The sequence below is a fragment of the Rhinatrema bivittatum genome, chromosome 2, assembly GCF_901001135.1.
Source record: "Rhinatrema bivittatum chromosome 2, aRhiBiv1.1, whole genome shotgun sequence".
In the NCBI taxonomy this organism is placed as follows: Eukaryota; Metazoa; Chordata; class Amphibia; order Gymnophiona; family Rhinatrematidae; genus Rhinatrema; species Rhinatrema bivittatum.
In genome coordinates this window covers 181829667-181854748 of record NC_042616.1, presented here as the reverse complement: position 1 = coordinate 181854748, position 25082 = coordinate 181829667, and the positions used below count along the sequence as shown (strand labels likewise).

General features: G+C 43.4%; 1 protein-coding gene across 2 annotated transcripts in view; it reads right to left on the bottom strand.

Annotated features, from left to right (window-relative positions):
• Positions 1–2516: 2516 nt before the first annotated feature.
• The window catches only part of LOC115084289 (GATOR complex protein MIOS-A), a 61460-nt gene continuing 38894 nt past the window's right edge, over positions 2517–25082 (bottom strand). For both annotated transcript variants that reach the window (XM_029588946.1, XM_029588945.1), the window contains exons 8-11: positions 23800–23952; positions 15321–15525; positions 8481–8610; positions 2517–4750 (exon numbers count right to left, since the gene is read on the bottom strand). In XM_029588946.1, coding sequence (XP_029444806.1) covers positions 4654–4750; positions 8481–8610; positions 15321–15525; positions 23800–23952 — 585 coding nt within the window. In that variant the 3' untranslated portion in view covers positions 2517–4653. The remainder of the gene's footprint in view (positions 4751–8480; positions 8611–15320; positions 15526–23799; positions 23953–25082) is intronic.

The window sequence follows — 25082 nt, the reverse complement described above, 5'->3', positions numbered from 1 at the left end:
CGGCCCTGCTGCTATGTGGACCAGAGGACACACTAATGTGTTGCGACCCACAGTTTGGAAAGCTCTGCTGTACAGGAATAGTAGTCCTCCTAGTAACAGCACAAACTAGTACAGCCATTAGGAGCCTTCATCTTCTCCCTTTCCTGCATATTCAGAAGGTAGAGTTTAGCCATAGCTCTTTCTCCTTTAAAATTGGCATCTGTAAAATACCATTTCACTCAAATCAACTCCTTGATTGACCTGTGCAGAGCAAAGGATTGGGGTGGCTTTCTGCAGCCCTGCCATAACATCCTCAGCAGAAATAGCCTCTTCCTCACTTTTCCTCCACAATATTCAAAATGCACAAAGGCTGAATAATCAAGGAAGTTCTTCCTTATGAAAGAGATGAACCATAGGGAAATCACCCTCTTCCCTGGGAGAATGACAACCCCTTCTCCAACTCTTCATCACTCCCATTGCCATTTACTCTCTTGAGCCCCAGCAAGGAAGTGTCTGACCTGGCAGACTTATCTCCTTCACTATACTCCTCTTCCTCCTCGTTTCCAATTCTTTTATGACCAGAACTCAGAAGCAAAGCTGTCTAAGCTGAGAAAGAAGAGGAAGACACCCCGGGACTGAATTCTGACCCATACCAAAAGCCTGATGGAGGTACTTTAAATATTCAGCTGACAAAGCAGATCATGAATGAGCAGCAGCGTACTACTGCCCAGGAGGAAAAGCCCAGCTGCCACAATCTCTGCATTATTAGAGAACCCTACTGCCTCCAGAACTGTGGGAAATAACTTGCTTAAAACGTCCTCCTCCTCATGGTTCCAAGATGGTTGTTCCTGCTCCAGCAGCTAGCACACCAGTGGGAATGTATTGGCTAGTCGACTGATCCCGCACATGCAATCCCCCTCTCCCCGAAATCAACAGCTCCCAAATCTACTATCCCCAACTTTTGCACATTTTACTTCACCCACAATACAACCGCTATGTTCCACACAGGATGTATATCAGGCTCCTTTTCCCACACTTTGCAGCAGCCACCAAAGATTCCCTGAAGAAGAAATACACAGCAAATACCCAGTCTCCTGTGCAAGCCAGCACAGCTACCCAGAAACAGCCTTCTGACTTCTTCTTCCTATTCTCTTTTTTTTTTTCAAACTTTACTGCCTCGTATAAGGATCTGGTTACTAAAAACAGGAGAAGGAAAAAAAAAACCCCAGAAAACAAAAAAAAAAATCATATTTTTTTGCAGGGAGGAGAGGCCGTGGAAGAGTCAAAGAATCAGAAGGAAACAAAAAAGATGGGGGGGATTGCACAGCTTAAGCTTCAAAATCCATTCCAAAAGAAAGCCCCCTGGTCGAAAGCCTAGGCTGAAACCAGGGGAGCGAGTGCCTCCCAGGAACAGCTCAACTGAAGGAATGAGTCCAGAGACTATCACCTCAGGAGAGGCCCAATCTACCGGCTTCTTCTGCACTTGACCTAAAATCAGGACTCAGTCACAGCATGGAATGGTTGCCTACCATCTGCTGCAGAGAATACGAGCAGGCTGAGAGCAGCACAGGACCCTTTGAGGGTTGAATGTCAGCAAACCTGTTGTTCTCTATCTCCATTTGCTGGCTGGCGCGCATAATTTATGCGCCTGCACTGTCTGACGAGGAAGTTCACTTTGAAAATTGCCTCACCAAACCTACCATATCTTGCACAAATTACATGGGCTATTGGGTGTGCTCACACTTTTCCTGAAAAGTTAAGCCCATACCACCAAATTTTATAATGAATATGGATAAATACAAACTCCTCCCCAATTCTGCCTCCAGGAGCACCTCTGACTCAGTCTGAGTAAACTTACGTGCAAACAGGACCTATACGTGTAAGCTTATCCATATAGTGGAGCAAGCAATTTTTAGTTCTGGGGGAATTCTGCGCTACTGCAGAGTGTAAAATTATCTCTCCGTACAGAATTTGAGCTGACCCCACTGTGCCACAAGCGGGCCCCATCCTGCTTGTGGCAAGGAGGTCCCAGCGTGCCACATGACAGCAGAGGAAAAAGGCCCTGCCACATGGCAGCAGAGGAAAGAGTCCCGGCGTGCCATGTGGTGGCGAAGAGAAAGGAGGCCCCTGCATGCTGCGTCACAGTGAAGTGGAAGGAGATCCTGGCACTGCCCATCATGACGAAGAAAAAGGAGGCCCCACTGTGCCGCGGCACGGTTAAGAGGAAGGCGAAGGAGTTTGGGGGCCTGAGCAGGCAAAGTGAAAGGAGACTGGCCAGGAGAGCAGGGAGAGAGGAAGGAAGGGACATTTTTACAAAGTACTTCTAGGGAAATCTTGCTCAAAATATTTTAAACTCTACATCTTTAACTAATACATGTTTTCTGTATTATATTTTAAAAGAATTACTTAAAGATGGTCATGTATATTGTGCTATTTTAACCAATATAAAGTATGCAGAATTTTGCAGAATTTTCAATTTATTTGCGCAGAATTCCCCCAGGAGTACATTTTATAAAGAATGCTTCTGCATGCAAAAGTCTTTTTGAAAATTACTCCATAAAGTTTATTATGCCACATTATTTTTCAAACAAAAAAGTGTATTGTGGAAGTACAACAGACAAACCTTCTCACTATTTAGGAGCAAGCTGGTTTTGGGAAATCCAGTTCTGATTCTTGAGCTTGGTTTCTGCTCTTCTTGTGAGAGAGTTCACAGCCATTGTACAAGGGTGATAACTAATGTTCAAACTTGAGAGGAACACATGCTGGGATCCAGAAAAAAAAAATCATGATTTGTGGCCCCTGGCTGAAGTTGTGTCCTCCAACAAGCGGGCTCGATAGAGAGCAAAGGGAAAACCCTGGGTAGCTATAAATGGAGACTCGTGGCACTATAACTGCAGTAAAGGCCTGCTCTAATTAAGCTGGCAGCTTAAAGGGGCAGGAGGAAACTGCCAGGTCAGACACCATCCCCCATCCCCCTTACTATTACAGATTTTTCCAAAAATTGTAGATTGAGGACCACTTTGAGAAGCTAAAAATGAACAATCCCGAATCTTGATTTCTGTAAGCACAGCAGTTTGTGTTACACTGTGCTATATTTTAGGTATAACTGTGAAATCCTGGGGCACCTTACGTTGCAGGGCCTGCTCCCCGTGAGAGAGAGTGAGCGACAGCAGCAGCAGAAATGTAGAAATTATGATCTGCGGAATGGCAGCCAGTGCTGAGCTTATGAAAAAGGGGGAAAGTTTACATCTTCTCCCTCATTAACAGCCTCCATGAAAATTATAAATATCCACCATTACAATTCTTAAACTTTCAAGTTCTAGGAATATAAAATAAAAGGTAGGCGTTCAGTTTAAAGCAGCCGTGAGCCCTACTCACTAAACTGAAGTGAGCAGGAGATTGAAGGATTAGCGCATGCCCGCCTGTGGGTGGGATAGAGGGCACCTGAATAACACTGGTTCAGCTGTGCTGGGAGGAGGCGGCAGCACCGCTTGTAAGACTGTCAAACCACGGTCGTTTCTAATCGGCATTCATGTCTTTTTATTGCAGGACACAAGGGGGGGTGTGGGGGTGTGTGCATTTTTCTGAAGAATGTTACAAATTCATCTACCAGTCTAAAGAGTGAGGGCGTCTCCGAATACATTTCAGATGGTGCCTTCAAATAAATAGAGCATGGACTTCCATTCCGACTCCCCTCGCCCCCAGCACACAACTAAGCAGGACCAACATTATATGCTTAAGTATAATCAAAAAGTTGAGTGGATTTGCAAACTGAGTTTAAGACAAGACAATACCATATGTCAGGTAAGCAGACGTACTGCCCAGCACTGGCTTATTGCTACCTCTGACAACACAGAAATTGAACTTTCTAGCATATTTATTCTATCTGAAGATGCCACATTTTATTTCTGCTTCATTCTTTCAATATGTCTCCTTCAGAGGGAAAAAAAAAATAATTTAAAGCTCAATTTATTTTGAACAATGAACTGCTAAAGCATGGACTTAAGTACAGGGCTTCAGTTTCTTTTTAGGGATTATGGCATTAGTTGTCCAGACAGACCCGGTCTTCATATTTACAAGAGAGCTCAACCATACAGTTAAAGTAACAGAGCAATTAGCAACATTAGAAATATTCCATATTATAAAAAGCAGAACTTTGTTCTGTTTTAATATCTAGATGCTGAAAAATCTTTTGCAGAAAAACATTTTGCAGATCACCACTGATTTTTTTTTTATACTAGAAATGCAGTTAAACTGATAATAAATTAAACTAAATAACTGAATGGAGCCTTGGGCATATTGGGCTATCTGTAAAGGCTGCAGCACCACCAGAAAGCTGTGCACAGCCCTGGTCTGTTTCGGACAGCAGGTTCAAGGCCGGTTCAGCATTACTGTGAATTCCCCTTGAAAGGTGATGAGAATTCACAAGAAGCCTGTGAAAGTGTTTCCGAAATGAAGCGCTTCAGCTCACTGAACACAGCCCAGATGACACCACGAGAGGCTCATTTCAGCAGCACCTGGCTCCAGCTGGCATCTCTAACTCATTCACATGGCAAATTGCTGAACTGAAGGAACAATCTCTTTCCCCATTACAAGGAAGCTGTGAGCAACTTGCTGAAAAGAATGAGTGTCAGGAAGGCTGCACACGTTAAAGGCTCCTTCTGAGTCTCTGGGTTACAGCTGGACTGTCTCTGCTGGGACGAGGTTCCCCGTTGTGTCTAGCTGCATGCATTTACAGGAACAGGCAGACACCGGGCACTCCGTGTGATCCCTGCAAAATACAAAATTGGTTAGTGTGCTTTACCAGAATAAACATTTTTTTTTAATTCAATTTCTCTCACATTAGTCCTTCAATTATTCATCTGAACACATGAAGCTGTTTAGCTCGGATGTCAAGTTTAAACATAATGAATAAGTAGCCCAAAGAAGGTCCACAGCAAAGAATATTCACAAACACAAGAGTCATTATCTGTGCCCAAGAAGCAGTGATCCACCACATCTCCCACACACAAGGTTAGTCATTAAGCAAAACTTCTGAGGGATGCACCATACCTGAAGTCAGTGCGTCATGCCTCTTTCTCTGGCCCATTCAAGTCCTGCCTTAATACCCATCTTTATGAGCTTCTTTTTAATCTTAAAGCCTGGCTCTTCCTGAGCTTAGCCCTCCTGATTTTAACCATGTTCACTGTAATACATACGTTTCCTGAAACTTTTGATTTCTTTTGTGTCTCTTCGCTAGATTGTAAACTTCATGGAGTGGGGATGTGTCCCTTATGTATGTCTGTGCAGCACTGAGAATGTCAAGCAGTGCTACAGAAATGGTAAGTAGAGCCAAAATGATATTCTATATCCTCAACATTTCTGGATTTAATTATTCGTCTTTCAAAAAGACAAACTCAAGGTAGCTACAATGCAGGTAGCTCCCCCCACTTGCTCCCCTGTACCCTGGTCTGACCACTTCCTCATAAAAGCCCTGCTCCCCCTTAACCTCCCTACTACTCCCACCCCCTCAAACAACTCTACCTTCACCTTTAGGAAACCCTGCTCAGGAGATGAATTAGCTCTTGCCATATCCAATGCCTCTACTAGCCTTGACTGCTCAAGTCCCGAAACTGCCATCTCATCCTGGCTCAGCACAACCCTTGAGATTGCAGACAAACTATGTCCCATCTCCAAATGTAACCTTACCCATTCCACAAAAAACCATCAACCATGGTACACGACAGAATTAAGATCCCTAAAAAACACCCTTAGGCAGCGAGAAAGAACGTGGCGAAAAGCCCCCTCACCCCAACTCGCCTCAAGCTACAAAACCACCCTTCACCAATACAGAACCACCACCCTTAAAACTAAAAGAGACTTCTACTCATCCAAGATCCACCAGTATATGTACAACCCTAAAGCCCTCTTTAATTATGTTGCCAACCTCACCAAATCCTCCCAGCCCGCTATCCCTGAGAACGAAGCCACCGCCAAGAGCGAAGAAATCGCCCAATATTTCCTCGCTAAAATCACCAACATCCTCCGCAGATTTCAACACCCATCTCCCTCAATTCCCCTTCCCCCCCCCTCTACCATCTGCCACCTCACCCACCCTCCAAACCCTCGACCTGACCTCCTCTAAAGAAGTGGAATCCATCCTCAAAAAACTCAAACCAGCATCACACCCCTCGGACACCATTCCCACTAAATCTCTCCTCTCCATCCCAAATACTATTTCCAAACCCATCGCAGACATCATAAACTCCTCCCTCTCTTCTGGCTCTGTCCCAGATATGCTCAAGCAAGCAATTGTTAAGCCCCTCTTAAAAAAACCAACACTAGACCCTAAAGACCCCGCCAACTTCCGCCCCATCTCTAACCTGCCATTCCTCTCCAAAATTATGGAAAAGATTGTAAACATCCAACTCTCAGAATATCTGGAAAGTAATAATATTCTTCATCCAGCCCAATTCGGCTTCCGTAAATACCTCAACACGGAAACCCTCCTGCTTTCCCTCACAGATCACTTGCTCATAGGCATGGACCAAGGCAGCTACTACCTCCTCGCCCTCCTCGACATCTCAGCGGCCTTCGACACCATCAACCACAACCACCTCATCAACCGCTTAACCGAAATAGGTATCTCCGGCCTAGCCCTGCTATGGTTCAAATCCTACCTTTCTAACAGAAAGTTCTCCGTCAAGATAGGAAACGCCAACTCCACACTCTACCCCTTGTCCCAAGGTGTCCCCCAAGGCTCCTCTCTCTCCTCTACCCTTTTCAATATCTATCTCACTCCCCTATGTCACCTCCTCACTGACCTTGGCCTCAAATTCTACCTCTATGCAGATGACGTGCAAATCATCATTCCCATTCACAACTCCCTCTCAGATGCCCTTGCTTTCTGGAACACATGTCTTGCTAACATAAATGACTTCCTCTCCAACATCCACCTTGCACTAAACTCCTCTAAAACGGAGCTGCTCCTCATCTCTCCTCACCTCCCTCCTAAACCCCTGATCTCCAATGACCCAGCTTTCAACACCATAATGCCCCACACCACCGTAAGAGACCTTGGAGTAATCCTAGATCAACAACTCAATCTAAAAAAACAGATCAACACCACCCTCAAAGAAGGTTTCTTCAAGCTCAATATCCTGAAGAAACTCAGACCCCTCCTCCACTATCATGACTTCCGTACCGTCATCCAAGCCACCCTCTCATCAAAGCTCGACTACTGTAACGCCCTCCTCCTTGGTCTACCCTCCTCCACCACCAAACCCTTACAAATGTTCCAAATGCTCCCGCCAGGGTCATTACCAACTCACGGAAAGCCGATCACATCACTCCTATACTCAAAGAACTCCACTGGCTCCCCATCGCATCCCGAATTCTCTTTAAAACCTTAACCATAGTTCACAAATCCATCCACACATACAACTCTAACTGGCTAGATGAACCCTTTTGTCACATACGCACCGAACGACCCACCCGTACTGTCAATAAAGGCACCCTCTCCATTCCCCCCTTAAAAAAGCCCACCTTACTTCCACCAGGGATCGCGCCCCTTTCCATTGCAGGCCCTAAGCAATGGAACGCCCTCCCCACCACACTCAGGCTGGAGCCATGTTACTCCAAGTTCAGAAAAAAAACTCAAACATGGCTCTTCCGACAAGCCTACCCTGACTAACCTCCCCCTCCCCCCCCCCCCAGACCCCTACTTATTGCTCCTCCCCCTCCCCTACCAACCCCCGCCCTCCTGAACCCTCTCCTATACTTTCCTATAAGTAACCCACTTAAATTTGTATTCTTTCCTGTAAATAGCACGTTACAGCCTCAACTCTTGTAAATAATCTGCCTAAACTTGTATATAGTCCTCTAAATAGCTCGTTACAGTTTTAATGCTTTAATTTCTATGCCCCCTGCTCTATGTATAATCCTCCTTGTTTTCCCCTCCCTGTTGATTGTAATTTCTGCCTTTAGTTACAATGTGAACCGGTATGATGTTTGCATACTAATACCGGTATATAAAAGTTTTCAAATAAATAAATAAATAAATAGTAAATATTTTCCTGTCCCAGTGGGCTTACAATCTAAGGACTCGATTTATTAAAGCTGTTTCTGCCATTCTGTGTCGATAGGGAAAACAAACAAAAATAAAAAAAACCCAGTAAATCAGGCCTTAAGTTTGTACCTGAAACAACAGAGAAAATGAAATGACTTAACCAAGGTCAAAAGGTGCATCTGTAGGAGAAGCGAGATTTGAACCCCTGTGTCCCTGGTTCTCAGCCTGCTGCTCTAACCACTAGTCTCCTTTGCTCAACTCAATTTCCTAACTTGTTCCCCAAGGAACAAGGAGGTCTAGTTTTGGGATGTTTACAATGATTCTGCCTGATACCGGGTCTAAATCATATCTCAGGCATAGTATCAGTGAATATTATGACAACCAGGTCTGTTAGGTTGGCAGCGAGTTCCAGGTCAGGAACCACTGCCACTAATCCAGGACTGTCACACTGTACCTGAACCAGCTGAGCATGTGTCCAGCATGGCCACCATGCCTGCAGTTGTGACACCAAGTAAACCAGTTGTTAAACTGAGCTAGCTTCTTGTCCTTGCTGAGGTCCACCTTTTCATCGGATTTGGATATACCTGTGCAAAGAGGAAAGCAGCTGTCACTTACTAGAGCAACACATTTAAGATCAGCCCAATGCCCTTTATATGTTTACTGGAAAACAGTCCAGATACAAAGTATGATGTGGAATATAATCAATCTGATGACCAAAAGAATACAAGATACAGAGCAAAAAACCCAACTTAGTGGTAAGAACCTACAATCAATATACAGACATACGGATATAAAAACTGGATTGCTACAAACTTCATTACAGATTGAAAATAATTTAGGATAGAGAAGGTCTCCAGCCTGCTGAGATTCCATATGGCCATTCACGTGCTGCTGCATAGTAAATTCACAGCCCTCGTCCTCCACTCCATCTCCCCCTGCTGTTGCCCTACCTCACGCACGCTACTCCACCCTCAGGGTGCATCAACTGGCTCTACCAGCATGACAAAGAGCCAGTCCTCTTCCTTTCTTCCAATGGAAAACTTACAAAAAGAAAAAAAGGCTGTACCGGAGCTTAGAGAAGCTCCAGTCCATAGCAGCTGCCACCTGCCATGGCCACACAGATGAGAGGGGAAGATTTCGGAGGCCTACTGCTGAACCCACAGAAGGACACTGCTCTTTGTAATATATCCAGGAGCAGACTGGTATGCACACACTCTACCATTGCTGCATACTATTTTGATTACTAATGTATGTGCTTTAGATTTTAGTGTACACATTTTATTTTTATACAAATTATTCTAGCAATGCTATATTTTACTGACCTCCATCTGCAAGGCATTTACTATTCACGTGCTGCTCCTGTCATGGGATGGGTATGGCCCAGAAGAAAACCAGAGGGCCCTAGCATGTGACACATTTAAAACTAATCGGAGAAAGTTCTTTTTTACTTAACGCACAATTAAACTCTGGAATTTGTTGCCAGAGGATGTGGTTAGTGCAGTTAGTATAGCTGTGTTTAAAAAAGGATTGGATAAGTTCTTGGAGGAGAAGTCCATTACCTGCTATTAAGTTCACTTAGAGAATAGCCATTGCCATTAGCAATGGTAACATGGAATAGACTTAGTTTTTGGGTAATTGCCAGGTTCTTATGGCCTGGATTGGCCACTGTTGGAAACAGGATGCTGGGCTTGATGGACCCTTGGTCTGACCCAGTATGGCATTTTCTTAAGTAATTCTTTTAAAATATAATACAGAAAAAAATGTATTAGTTAAAGATGTAGGGTTTAAAATATTTTGAGGTTTGCAATTTCCTGCCCTTTGCAGGGGATAAGTTTTAGCTGGGTAAGTCATTACTCAGATTTTAAAAAATAAAATAAATAAATAGATGGCATGGAGATGTTCCGGATAGGGCTTTAACTTACTCAGATAACATTATACATAACAGGGTAAATTTAGCTAGGACTTGTTTCTTGCCGACTACCTCTGCTAAAGTTACCCAGGTACAATTTCCTGGGCAACTTGCTGCTCACTTTACCTCTGAATATGGACCACTAGGTGCTTAAATTCAGCTCATTTAGGGACATAGCATTTTTTGAAAATTGACTTGTGTCCCTATGTTTAATGCCTTTTGTTGCTTCAGTGTCTGATACTTATTTTCTATACAAACGTACTTTAGCTTCTTGATCGCTTAATAAAAGCTATTTTACAGTATTCATTTATTTTCTTTAGCATTCTTAAACTTGTGATGCAGCCAACAGACAGCTAGCTGTCTGAATACCCACTACATATGTGGCCATGTTACATCCACAGAGCTCCAGCATCATCTTTTGGCCTTGTGATTGATATAAGAACCTTAGAATGAGATTCAAACTAGCATCCCGGGTTCTACCGCAGCTAACCTGGACCGACACATTCATCGGAGCTGCACAGCTCCTTAGGAATGCCCCCAAGAGAAGAAAAAATGAATTAGGAAAATGACAATAAATATCTTTTTAGTTAAAATTCATCTCGGGTACACATCTCTCTCTTAATGCTGAGACTGACTCATTTGCTTTCTCTTCTGAAGTGCTCCGAGACTGTATTTCTTGACTCAATAATTAAACAGATTGATCCAGTATCCTCCCTAGAATCATCAGCATGACAGCAGCAATCTGGTGGTATTCTAACAGGATTCCCACCCCAGACAATTATTTCCCCACTGGCATGCATGGAACAGAATTCCATTAACTCCAACAGATGTCCAACTTTTTGCAATTTTATTTTTTAATCATTATAACATTTGAAACCAAGAAAACCTTGCACAGAACCAAGCACTGAAGAAGAAAAAGAAAGGAACAATTGAATTATCACAGTCATAGGAAGAAATACCCATAATTCAAGGCTAAAGCAGTTCATAATTTATAAAGGAGCAGAGCCCACAATTCCAGGGTATCTTCATATTTTTGAATAAAAAGAAATGGAATGACACAAAAACACAGGGCATCTTAATTCAGGACTTTTAAGACTTGGCGAGAAGAGGTGGCTGCACAGAAGAGTCAAACCCTACCTTATTGCTAAGAAAAATATAGAAAATATATCTGACAGACCAATTCTTTATCACACATTTACAGCGGAGATTAAGTGGAGAGTCCCAATTTGGATAATTCTAAGCCTTAAGAGAAAATATTGCTTATGCTTCCTGAGTTGTCTGGACTACATGAGGGAATGCTTTTATTTTACAATTCAGGTGCTTAAAAAAAAACCAACAACCGGAGGACCCAGTCCCTGACTGGTTTTAAAACAAAATTAACAATCAACTTGGCTAAGGCTGGTTTTCCATATTCTCAGGAAATCCAAAAACATCTGGGCATTCCGACTCTAATCCAGTATTCCTTTCTTTACTAAACGAAGGCCAATGCTAAACTCTAGAAATGAGGTGGGAGGTGGGGGGGAGGGGGGGAATTTCTCCAGAATCTTTAAAACTTCCATCATTGATCAATCTAAAAAAAGTCACCTTAGGTAGAGTTTAGGAACTGTACAAGTCTTAATGTGGATACCTAGCTACATTTTCCAATCTATCTTATCGTGAACCAAAAAGTTGTCCCTAAATAAAGTCTTCATTATCTTGTATTTTCTTTAAAGAAACTTAAAATGTATCAGTTCGCTTAATATTAACTTTCTAGTTTGGTTTCAAAAAAGTCAGCAGTTCCAGGGATCCTTGGCAACAGATGATATAGTCCTTGCATTGCACAGAAAATGATTTTCCAAGCCCAGCAATAGTTCCCTACAAGCTATCCAGACTGACAATTTGGGATTTCATCAAAGTTGCAGCAGAGAAAATAGAAGTAAAAGGATCCAAAGTTTCTGATTTAGAAGACCCCTCCACAAAAGAACCCATCGAGAATAGCTGTAGCCCAACTTCTCCTGCAGTTCCTTCATAAGCAAAGCCTCTTAGTGCCACCATCATCTCACTACTGCCAGCAGAATGTTAGGAATTATTAGGAAGGGAATGGTTAATAAAACGGAAAATGTCATAATGCGTCTGTATCGCTCCATGGTGTGTACAATTCTAGTCGCTGCATCTCAAAAAATATATAGTTGCGATAGAGAAGGGCAACCAAAATGATAAAGGGGATGGAACAGCTCCCCTATGAGGAAAGACTGAAGAGGTAAGGGCTGTTCAGCTTAGAGAAGAGACGGCTGAGGGGGGATATGATAGAGAGGTCTTTAAGATCATGAGAGGTCTTGAACGAGTAGATGTGAATTGGTTATTTACACTTTCAAATAATAGAAGGACTAGGGGGCATTCCATGAAGTTAGCAAGTAGCACATTTAAGACTAATCGGAGAATATTCTTTTTCACTCAACACACAATTAAGCTCTGGAATTTGTTGCCAGAGGATGTGGTTAGTGCAGTTAGTGTAGCTGGGTTCAAAAAAGGTTTGGATAAGTTCTTGGAGGAGAAGTCCATTAACTGCTATTAATCAAGTTGACTTAGGGCAGGGGTCTGGAACCTTTTTGGCTGAGAGAGCCATGAACGCCACATATTTTAAAATGTAATTCCGTGAGAACCATACTAACTACAACCCCCCCACCCTCCTGACTCCCCCAAGACCTACCAAATTAATTTACTACAACCCCCTACTCTCCTGACGTCCCCAAGACCTGCCAAATTAATTTACTACAACCCCCCATCCTCCTAAACACTTCCCCCCAAGACCTGCCAAAAGTCCCTGGTGATCCAGCGGGGGTCCAGGGCTCGCAGACAAATCTTTAATAAAAAAAAAGTAAAAATCTAACAAAAACCCCCACTCTCCTGACGCCCCCCAAGACCTCCAAAATTAATTTACTACAACCCCCACCCTCCTGACCACCCCCAAGACCTGCCAAAAGTCCCTGGTGGTCCAGCGGGTTCCGGGAGCGATCTCCTGGACTTGGGGCTGTCGGCTGCCAGTAGTCAAAATGGCGCCGACGGCCCTTTGCCCTCACTATGTCACTGGGGTCGACCAATGGCGGCGGTAGCCCCTGAGACATAGTAAGGGCAAAGGCCGTCGACGCCATTTTGATTACTGGCAGCCAACGGCCCTTTGCCCTTACTATGTCATAGGGGCTACCGCCACCATTGGTCGACCCCAGTGACATAGTGAGGGTAAAGGGTCGTCGGCACCATTTTGACTACTGGCAGCCGACAGCCCAAGTCCAGGAGATCGCTCCCGGACTGCTCCTGGACCCCCGTTGGAGCACCAGGGACTTTTGGCAGGTCTTGGGGGGGTCAGGAGGGTGGGGGTTGTAGTAAATTAATTTTGGAGGTCTTGGGGGGGCGTCAGGAGGGTGGGGGATTTTGTTAGATTTTTACTTTTTTATTAAAGATTTGTCTGCAAGCCAGATGCAGCCATCAAAAGAGCCATATCTGGCTCCCGAGCCATAGGTTCCTGACCCCTGACTTAGGGAATAGCCACTGCTATTAATTGCATCAGTAGCATGGGATCTTCTTAGTGTTTGGGTATTTGCCAGGTTCTTGTGGCCTGGTTTTGGCCACTGTTGGAAACAGGATGCTGGGCTTGATGGACCCTTGGTCTGACCCAGCATGGCAATTTCTTATGTTTGTTTTCAGTTTTTATTTTTCATGGGAATTTTAATGTTATACCAAAAAAATCAGTTGGAAGAAAGACTGATATAACACACAGAAGAAAGATCGGTGGAAAAGTCATTTTTCCACGGATTTTGTTTTTATCTAACAGTAAAATTCTCAGGCAAAATAAAATAACTGAAAATGAAGGTCCCTATATATCCTACAATTCTTAATGAAATCAAAACAAATTTGCTGAAAATTCAAAATCTCAAAGAAAAATGTATTAAACACTTTCTCAATCCTTCTTGTATGTCTTCTTAGTTTAATTTCTTTTTCTCTCCATATTTTCTCCCTCTCTTTTCTATTTTTTGGTCACAAACCTTTAACCAGTGGTTCCGAGATACATGAAGAAGTGGTGTTTCCTATTTTCCACCCCGATGAATGCACACACCAAAATGTCAACTACTGTTAGGTTTTTGATTTAAGGTGAATGTGGCTCAAATGTTTTTGGGATACTAGAGAATGCTTCTTGGGAAATATATTTTGATTTTCAATAAAAATATATTTTTTTAAAATAACGGATGATTACTTCTGCAAGCCCAAACTAATGTGTTTTAGAGTGCTGAGTTGGATGATATCCTCATTGCTTTATGATCTATCCAACTAGCTTTTCAACATTATGTTTAAAGTTTCAGTTAATAAGTGTCTTTTGCTTTGGATTATAGATTGAGGATAGTTTATTTTGCTTACAGGGTTTTGTTCTGCAATTTTAGTAAAATATACAAAAACAGAAAAGAATAAGTATATAACATATCGATAAACAAATCAGAACTATGCTGTCCCGTAAACCATTTTTTGAAGTGGGTCTCACTGCTGTGACAATCTAAAGTCCAGGCATAGATATAACCTCACAGTAGCACCCAGTACCATAAACAGCAGAGTCCTTATCCTTACTCTTAGTCTTGCCATCAGTTGCTAAGCTATATGAAAAGTTGTCATATGTATATTTTATTTAATTTAGATATTTATCCTGTCCTTCCATGATCATTCAGAGCAGGGTACAGAAAAATAAATAATAAAAAAGTCAACATGTAACAGAAGTAGATGCACAAGATATAATATCAAACCATACATCAATGAACATCAAAACAGCAGTAAATGAAAAGGTTATAAAAGACAACCTAAAGATTAAGGTCAACCGATAAGTGCACAGCTTGAGGTAACTTATTCCACCAAGAAAAACAGCAATTCTGGGTCATAGCTGAGGGAATCATCACATAATTACCCCTAGTCATTGTAACAAATGAGGTAGAATGTGTGGAATAACCATTCTGCCAAATAGTTGTGCTGCCAATTTTGCAGGGTTTAAATGCCAAGGTTAAAGCTTTAAATTATGCTGATCCTAGAGCAAAGCCTTTGAAAAACAGGGTACAGATCCAAATATCTACCCTATCAATCCACAGGAAGGGAAGAAAATCAGTAACCTCTAACTTTTTTTTGCTTTACAGATTGAGATCTTTATATAGATAAACTGACTGCATAAGAACAAAGAGAAAAGCTGCCATGAGGTCGGCAGTCACTCAGGGGATTCATATATGAATGCTGCACACCTCCAAGTAATGCAAGCATTTTGAGAATAGTATGGAAGAAAACAAGTGACCCCATTACTCTTCTGGGTCACTATCTATTAATCTGCAATGGGGGATTGTGTGAAAGAGGGGAGACTTTGAATGTTTGCATTACCTGGACAGCTGGAAACGGGTGTCCCCATGTTGATTAGGCAGAGCGCACAGCGAGGGAGGGGCTTGCGGCAGCCAGGACAGCTGGTGACCTTGGACTTGGTGGGGGAGCCGCTGACTCCATACTGACTGAAGCCTCGGCCTTGATGGGGTATTGCAGAACAGCTGTAGGAGATGGACTTCCCACAGAAATTGCAACTCACAAACACCTAATGCATGTGAAAAGTCATCTGTGAGACACAAGGACACTAATAAGAGGAATCGGCGCACATTAAAAACACTGACAGGCCAATGCAATATTGTGGGCTCAGGCTAGTGCACAGGTTAACCCGCAGTTAGACGCTCGTTTTGGGCGCGCATCGATAACCCCTCATGCAATAAGGGGATCAGTGTGTAACAAATTGCACTCGTCTCATGTAAATGCCATGTTGATGAGGCTATTAGCTAGTACCCCCAATGTAAAAAATAACCGTGCGCCCCACGCGCACATTTTAACCCTCAAAAATTAATGCCAGCCCCGAAGCTGGCATTAAGTCTTGAGGCGCCTCCAAACCTGAAAAGAAAAGCAGAAAAAATGCTTTTCTGTGATTCTTCTAACTTAATATTGTCACGATATTAAGATGGGGGAACCACAGAAAACAGCAACATAGGAAAAGAAACCAAAAAAAAAAAAAAAAAACACTGACAGTGGTCAGGTTAGGAAAATGGACACTGGTAAAATTGAATATATATTTTCCTAACCACAGCCACTTCTCCTGGTCGCCTGATGCTGAGGAGATGCTAGGGACGCACCATTTCCCCATGTGCCTCCTTTTTAACGCTGCAACTCAATCTACTGCACCTCGTGCCTGGGAGAGGTGAATGGGCAAGTGTTAGAAAGTGGGTGCTCGATCATGAGCACCCGTTTTTCGTGAGCCGATACTGCATCGGCCTGTATATGAGGGAATATCTCCAAAGGGACTCCCCAAGGCTACAGATGAAAACTTTCTGGTGAATACAGTCCTAATTTGATAGGTTAAGGCTTTTCTGGTGGAGACAATCCGGACAGAAGACAGCTCTGAATAGAGCACATGGCTGCATTAGTGAGCACAACTTGATACAATCTTAAGAAAGGCGGCAGAGAATTCTTTACCTGGAGGTATGTGAAGGAAAGGTCATTTTCACAAAAACAGAAAACTGTGTGGCATATGCGTGAACATAACAGATTTCACTTCAGATTTCCGGTAAGGGAGAGCAAGATGGCCTCAGTTTGAACACATCCTAGAGCCAGGAAAACGGCTGAAATATTTTCTGCAGTATGAGACCAAATATCTGCAGACTATATGGGCAGGTTTGGGGGATGTTAGGCTTTGTCCCAGAGATATACATTTTAGCTTGCCTCCAAATAGGGTCAGGATTGAAGCCCAAATGGAACCAAGTTTAAAAAATTGCCTTTGTACTCAATGTCTTGTCTAAAAGTGACTTTTCCCCATTCTGTGCATATGGAAAAAAAAATCGTTACTGAATAAGGGCCACTGTGTATGTAAAATAAAAATATACATACATATACATAACAGGACTTAATTTGTAGACAAAAAGGAAATGGAACTGTGGAGAGGGGGTGAGAAGGCTGGAACCAGGGCCAGGGGTGAACTCTCACATACACACACATATCAAATATACTCTTCACACTCTTAAATAAGCTCAGTTAGCACTGGTAGGTAAAGGAAGGCTGGGGGTTGGGGATGTAGGTTTAGAGAGCTAAGAAAAAGGCAGATAGAGAGTATGGGGCTCTCTCTCTTTATCTCTGGCCTGGTAATCCTGATCCTCCATCTCCAGCCCCCCCCCCCCCCAAATAAATTCCCTAATAGTCCTTGCACCGCCCCCCCCCCAGGTAGTCCAAAAGCTCATAAATCTAACCCCCTATCCCTGAGCCCCTCTTCTCCCTGGAAAATGACCCTCTCCAGCAACTCTCCTCCTCTCCCATTAAGATGCAGACCTCCTCCTCAAGCCAGAATCAGCTGTCTCACCTCTGCTTTGGGAAGCAGCAGCAGCAGAATGGTATGCACTGTCTGCTATCCTCAAGTCTTCTTGGACAGGGCCGTGGGGCCTGGAATTCAAAAAGCATGGCCTGTTCTTTACCTCCTTGGCAGTGGAAGGAAGGGAGCAAGTGCACGTGCTATCCTCACTCACTTTCTTCTCTCTCCCTCCCTCTCCCCACCACACCCAATCCCCTCCCTCCCTTCCTTCTTTCTCCACTCCCTTCAAACACTTTGCTCACAGCCGGCCCACCAACTCTGATCATCTCACATATCTCATAGTCCCTCCAGTCCTCTCACCATTATATTGATCCCTTTTCCCTCTCTCCACACAATCCATAGAATCTCTGATCCCTTTACTCTTTTACCCTTCCTCCACACCAACCCATTCATCTCCCACTCCCCATACATCCCCTAATTAATTATCTTGGCCCTTTCACCCTCATCAATGTGGTCTCTAGCAGCAGAAGCAGAAGTACCTGGGATGACCAAGCGATAAGCAGGAAGCCAACACACCTACTAGTAGCAGAAGGCAGTAGGGCTGACAGGCATTTATTCTCTGTCTTTATTACCTTGGCTGTTCTCCCCCAAAGCCTCCTAAATTATGCTGGGAAATTTAGTTCTGTGGGAATTCTGCACTACTGTGGAGTGCATAATTCCTGCATAATTCTCCTCTAGCACAGCTGTACCGAATCTGCACACAATTTGGCAGGCCCCGGCGTGCCACAAATGGGACAGCTTCCACTCATGGTGAAGATGAAGCAGGCCCCTGCATGCCACAAGCGGAGGCCGTCCAGCTCACAGCGAAGATAACTGAGGCTGCTGACTGTGAGTGGAGTCTATCCAGCTTGCAGCGAAGATGACAGAGCCAGTCGGCCACGAGCAGACCCCAACCCTGAAGAGCTGCTTTTGCCAGAAGAGGAAAAACAGCATAGGTATATGTGCAGAGGGGAGGTGAAGAAAGCATTTTGGGGGAGGGGGTTGGGGGGATGAGTGCAGGAAGATCTGACAGGCCTGGTGAGAGAGAGGGAGCCAGTGTGTAAGGGTGTGTGTGTGTGTGAGAGAAAGGGAGCCTATGGGAAGGTACATGGGTTTGTATGCGAGAGACAGGGAGCCTATGTGAGGGTGCATGAGTGTGTGTGCCAAATAGAGAGAGGGAGCCTATGTGAGGGTGTGTGTGTGTATGTGTGTGAGAGGGAGCCTATGTGAAGGTGCATGGGCATGTGTACGAGAGACAGAGAGCCTATGCGAGGGTGCATGAGTGTGTGTGCCAAAGAGAGAGAGGGGGCCTGTGTGTGTGTGTGTGAGAGGGAGCCTATGTGAAGGTGCATGGGTATGTGTGCGAGAGACAGGGAGCCTATGAGAGGGTGCATGAGTGTGTGTGCCAAAGAGAGAGAGGGGGCCTTGTGTGTGTGTGTGAGAGGGAGCCTATGTGAAGGTGCATGGGTATGTGTACGAGAGACAGGGAGCCTATGGGAGGGTGCATGAGTGTGTGTGCCAAAGAGAGAGAGGGGGCCTGTGTGTGTGTGTGTGTGTGTGAGAGGGAGCCTATGTGAAGGTGCATGGGTATGTGTGCGAGAGACAGGGAGCCTATGGGAGGGTGCATGAGTGTGTGTGCCAAAGAGAGAGAGGGGGCCTGTGTGAGGGTGTGTGTGTATGTGTGTGAGAGGGAGCCTATGTGAAGGTGCATGGGCATGTGTACGAGAGACAGAGAGCCTATGCGAGGGTGCATGAGTGTGTGTGCCAAAGAGAGAGAGGGGGCTTGTGTGTGTGTGTGAGAGAGGGAGCCTATGTGAAGATGCATGGTTATGTGTGCGAGAGACAGGGAGCCTATGTGAGGGTGCATGGGTGTGTGTGAATCTGGAGAGACTGTGAGGAACTGTGTATATGAGTGGGAGATTGGGCGCTGGTGTGTGTGTGTGTGTGTGAAGGATTGAGGGTGCATGTTTGTTTGCAATAGAAAGAACCTATGTCAGGGTATATGGTGTATGTGCAAGAAGGAGAGGGAGCCCATGTGCACGGGTGTGTGTGAGAGAGAGAAAAGTTGCCTGTCTGAGGGTAGGTGCGTGAAAGAGAGAGCCTGTGTGAGCGGATGTGCAAGAGAGAGAAGGAGTGCAGCTATATCCTTTACGAGAAGCGGTAACCAGAAGTGCACACAGTATCCAAGGTGCGGTCTTCACCATGGAGTGATACAGAGGCATTATGAAATTCTCCGTTTTATTCACCATTCCCTTCTTAATATTCAGTTTGCTTTTTTGATCACCACAGCACACTGAGCCGACGATTTCAATGTATTATCCACTATGATTCCTAGATCTCTTTCCTGGGTGGTAACTCCTAACATTGTGTAATTACAGCAAGGGTTATTTTTCCCTATATGCATCATTTTGCACTCGTCCATGTTAAATTTAATCTGCCATTTAGAAGCCCAATCTTCCAGTCTCACAAGGTCCTCCTGCAATTCATTACGATCCGCTTGAGATTTAACTACTTTGCATAATTTTGTGTCATCTGCAAATTTGATCACCTCACTCGTCATATTCCTTTCCAGATCATTTAGAAATATATTAAAAAGCACCGGTCCAAGTACAGATCTATAATGAACTCCACTGTTTACCTTTTTCCCACTGTGAAAATAGAGCATTTAATCCTACTCTCTGTTTCCTGTCTTTTACCCAGCTTGCAATCCACAAAAGGACATTGCCTCCTATCCCATGACTTTTTAGTTTTCTTAGAAGCCTCTCATGTGGGACTTTGTGGAATGCCTTCTGAAAATCCAAATACACCACATCTACCAGTTCAACTTTGTCCACATATTTATTCACCCCTTCAAAAAAATGTTGGAGATTTGTTAGGCAAGACTTCCCTTGGGTAAATCCAAGCTGGCTGTGCCCCATTAAACCATGTCTATCTAAATGTTTTGTGATTGTATTCTTTATAACAGTTTCCATGATTTTTTCTGCCACTGAAGTCAGGCTCACCAGTCAATAGTTTCCCGGATCACCCTTGGAGCCCTTTATAAATATCGGGCTTACATTGGCCATCTTCCAATCTTCAGGTACAATGGATGATTTTAATGATAGGTTACAAATTAATTGAAATAGGTCTGAAATTTCATTTTTTCAGCAGAACCCTGGAGTGTATGCCATGTGGTCCAGGTGATTTACTACTCTTCAGTTTGTCAATCTGGCCTACCACATCTTTCAGGTTCACTGTGATTTGGTTCGGTACATCTGAGTCATCACCCTTGAAAACCGTCTCCTGTATGGGTACCTCCCTAACATCCTCTTCAGTAAACACCGAAGTAAAGAGATCGTTTAATCTTTCTGCGATGGCCTTATCTTCCCTAAGTGTCCCTTTGACCCCTCGATCATTTAAACAGTCCAACCAGCTCCCTCGCAGGCTCTCTGCTTCGGATATATTTAAAAATGTTTTATTGTGAGTTTTTGCCTTTACAGCCAACTTCTTTTCAAATTCTCTCTTAGCCTGTCTAATCAATGTCTTACATTTAACTTGCCAGTGCTTATGCTTAATCCTATTCTGATGGATCCTTCTTCCAATTTTTTAATGAGATCTTTTGGATAAAATAGCCTCTTTCACCTCACGTTTTAGCCATGCTGGCAATCGTTTTGACCTTCCTTCCACCTTTCTTAATGCAAGGAATACATATGGACTGTGCTTTTAGGATGGAATTTTTTTTTAACAATGTCCACATCCATTACACAATTTTTACCTTTGTAGTTGTATCTTTCAAAATTTTTTTTTTAAACTTTTTTTCTCATTTTATCAAAGTTTCCCTTTTGAAAGTTTAGTGCTGTGGATACTTACTGTCCCCCTTCCAGTCATTAATTCAAATTTGATGCTGTTATTATCAGTATTGCTAAGTGGCCCCACACCGTTACCTCTCTCACCAAATCCTGCGCTCCACTCAGAATTAAATCTAAAATTGCTCCCTCTCTCATCGGTTCCTGAACCAATTGCTCCAAAAAACTGTCATTTACACCATCCAGGAACTTCATCTCTCTAGTATGTCCTGATGTTTCACTTACCAAATCAATATTGGGGTAACTGAAATCTCCCATTATTGCTACTCTGCCAATTTGGTCAGCTTCCCTAATTTCTCTTAGCATTTCACTGTCCATCTCACCATCTTGACCAGGTGGACGGTAGTATATTCCTATCACTATACTCTTCCCGAACACACAGTGCCGGCACATGTTGAAAGACAGGTCAGGCTGAAAAGCCCTAATATTATAGGCCACATGAAGAAATAAGTACTTAGGCTTTTTTTTTTTTTAAATCGACACCATGAGCGTTGGTAACTGTGCATTCAAATGGTTTGCGCTCAAAAAAGTTACACACACAAATTATAGGCGCCCCAGCAATAAGCGCAGCAAGGCACAGGCACTACTAGTGTGCCCTGCTGGAGCATATCATCATGCTCAAAAAAGGTGCGACGTGCACAACGTGTGTGCAGAGGAATGCACACCGATGTCCTGTAGAGGGCAGAAAGCATGCACAGGCACAAGAAATTGTCACTGCAGCCTACCATGTGCCAAGAAAAGCCCACTGTGGGGCCTAGCCCACCTGGACTGCTCATTACCCCTAACCCCAATTGAAGTGGGAATGACGTTGGGACGGCGCACCAAGCACGGAGACTGAAGGAAGACCTAAAAACCCCTTAAAAGTTTTTTCTTCTTTCCTTCTTTTTTTTTTTTTTTAAACTTACCAAAGCTCAGCACTTATCAGCTGAGCACAGAGATGGTCTCTGGCTGTGGGGGGAGAGGGTATCTGCCATCACCGCTGTGCTCAGCCTTCTGCACCCACTGCCTTTCAGCTGTACAAGCAGCTAAGTCCATGCTGGGAACCAGCTACCGGACTAAAGCATACCTCTGAGGGACCACGGAAATCACCTCAGGAATTCTCAACTGGGGGAGGGACCGTTAGGTATCACCGCAGGAGAGCAGGGCTTTTGTTTTCTCCATATAAAATTCTTTCAAAATTCACAGCAATTCCCATAGAAAGATGCTCGTCCACCATCTGCTGGAGACGGAGAATACTGGGAGGCTGGGGTCACTGAAGGAGTATATATACTGACACGTCAGCTTGCTCCGTCTCTATCGGCTGGCAGGGGTAACATAATCCACTGGTCCTGAATCTGTTTGTCTACATGTTAGGAAATATTGTTTTAAAATCCTGAACCTCTCTTCACTACTAACGGTAGTCGGGTCAAAAAATTAAATGAATGTTCAATATAAAGTTAAATTACATGCAGTCTCCACTGGAGTAATCCCAGCTCTTTCCAATCTTATTTTTGGAAAGATGAGAGGACTCTTTGCAAAATCAATAGGAACCAACTCAGTCTTGGCTATCATATTCAACAGTAAGCCATTAGACTTAAACCACTGATTGACCAGTTCCAAAATGGAAGAAATTAATGCCACAACATCCACCATCAAGCCCCTTACTGGGAAAATTTGCTGGATGTCATCCGCAGAGTAAAAAAAAAAAAAGAGACACCCTTCTCTTCCAAGAGTTCACACAACAGCTGTAAATAAATATTATATAGTATAGGAGAAGTCCATTAACTGCTATTAATCAAGATTACGTAGGGAATATGCTATTAATTGCATCAGTAGCATGGGATATGCTTAGTGTTTGGGTAATTGCCAGGTTCTTGTGGCCTGGTTTGGCCTCTGTTGGAAACAGGATGCTGGGCTTGATCCAGCATGGCAATTTCTTATGTTCTTATGAGATAAGAAAGAACCCTGAGACACTCCATATTGAATCTGCCTTCATTTAGAATGAGGCATGCCCATCCTTATCTGCTCTCAAAAAAGTACCAAAACCACTTGCCTTACCTACCTGAATTTTTTTTTTTAATCTCTGCATTAAAAGGCTGTCCATGGTATAAAAGTCTTTAGATTGTTCAGTTCTGGTGAAGCTGGTGAGCAGCTAATTAGCAAACAAGTCCATAGTAACATCTAAATGGAAATGTGCATGAACAGCGCCACCTGGTGCTTAGAAAACAAAGATGCTCTCTTTCTAAACTTCCACACCTGGAAATAGATTCCTACATCTCTCCCACAGGTTGTATTATCCTCATGGCCAGATTGTTTCTCAAGCATTAAGTACACGGAAATAAGGGTCAACAAATAAGTCAAAGTGAGATCTTTTTAGTGAAATAACTCAATGCATTTGTGATTAACTATTGAGAGCTACTTTCCCTCTATCAGATCAAAGCATAATCAAGAAGAGGGAGGGAATGTAACTCTTGAGCGCTAGTCAAAAACAAATTAAGTTAATCCAATAAAACGTTATTGCTCACAACCTATTCAATGAGCCTTTTTTCAATGAATTCTAGGCAAGCACTCAAACATAAAATACCCTGCAGCCTGCGCACGGCTTGGGCATCTGATCAATAATCTCCATCACAAGCTTCAGCACAATGGGTCGGGAACTCACCTGTGCTAAGGGTTTTGAACTGGGATCCAGCTTGCTCCTGTGGATATCAAATTCTGCTCTTTTGTGCCAAAACCTCCAGGCATCCAGTAAATTCCTATAGTTCTCAATCCAGTACTGAACTCTCTCATCCCTAAGTACATCGGAGGGAGAGCCCTAGAAACAAATACAAAATATGCGACAGGCACAGTCCCTTAGCCAAGAGTTTCAACAACTGCACTATTTGTCCAAGAAGCATATTGGATATTATAAATATAACATAGTTATGCAATAATGCCTGGCAGACAAGGCGTTTTGCAGACGTTAATGCCCTGTTTAGAGAAAATTACTGCTACTATTAAGGAATGTTTGTGTTATTTAAACTTAATATGCTGCACATCCATATAAATATCTAGGCAATTTTTGTTGTAATTTGTTTGGTACGTTTAACCTACTCCAGGTTAGACTCTAGTTCAGATGCAACCGTGGCTAACAAATGTATGTGAAAGCTATCACCCAGTACTGAAAACGTAGTCTGCCGACTTTCAGAATATATCATTTGTGGCAAGATTCTTCATTACTTAACACTTGATTTTCAAAAAAAGGGGGGGAAGTGATGGGGCAAGATCTAAGCAAGGACACCTGTGGCCCTGCTGGACCACCAGGAACTTCAGGAAGGGTTGGGTGGCCCTTGAGGGGGGGGGGGTCCCGAGGAGTAACTTTTAAAACTCTAAGGGGGGGTGAGGTTTGGGATGGGGGTAGAGCTTAGAATGGAATCTTTAAACTTTATTATATTTTTACATCTTTGGTCTCCTCAATGGGGATGGGATATAAATTTCACCAGAGGTTTCTCTAAAGCTCCCAGAGCCGGGAAAGGTACTTATGCCTCCTAAGCATACCATCTGGGGAGAGAGAGAGAGAAAGTGTGAAGGCTATATGAAAGAGGAAAAAAATCGTGGATAACATTTTTAAGTAAATAATGAAAGTAACATAATCCTTCTAATTCACATTGTTTTTTTCTCTGAAATAATTTTCCACAGTTCAGTAGAACAAAAATGAATATTTAAAACCAAGGATTAAAAGAAAATAGATTTAGACTCATCTTTGCAGCCCATAGCATGCTTTCATACCCCAAAGGGTGTGCAGTGGGAGCACCGAACTCTCTCTCAGCATGACATATTCCTGGAACAGTGGACCACACACACTACCACTTTTACTGTCTGGATCTGGATGCTTGCCGTTACATGAGGACTACCATCTCCCAGAGATTAAAGCAACTAGTTAGTGAACCTGAATTGTGCAATTTA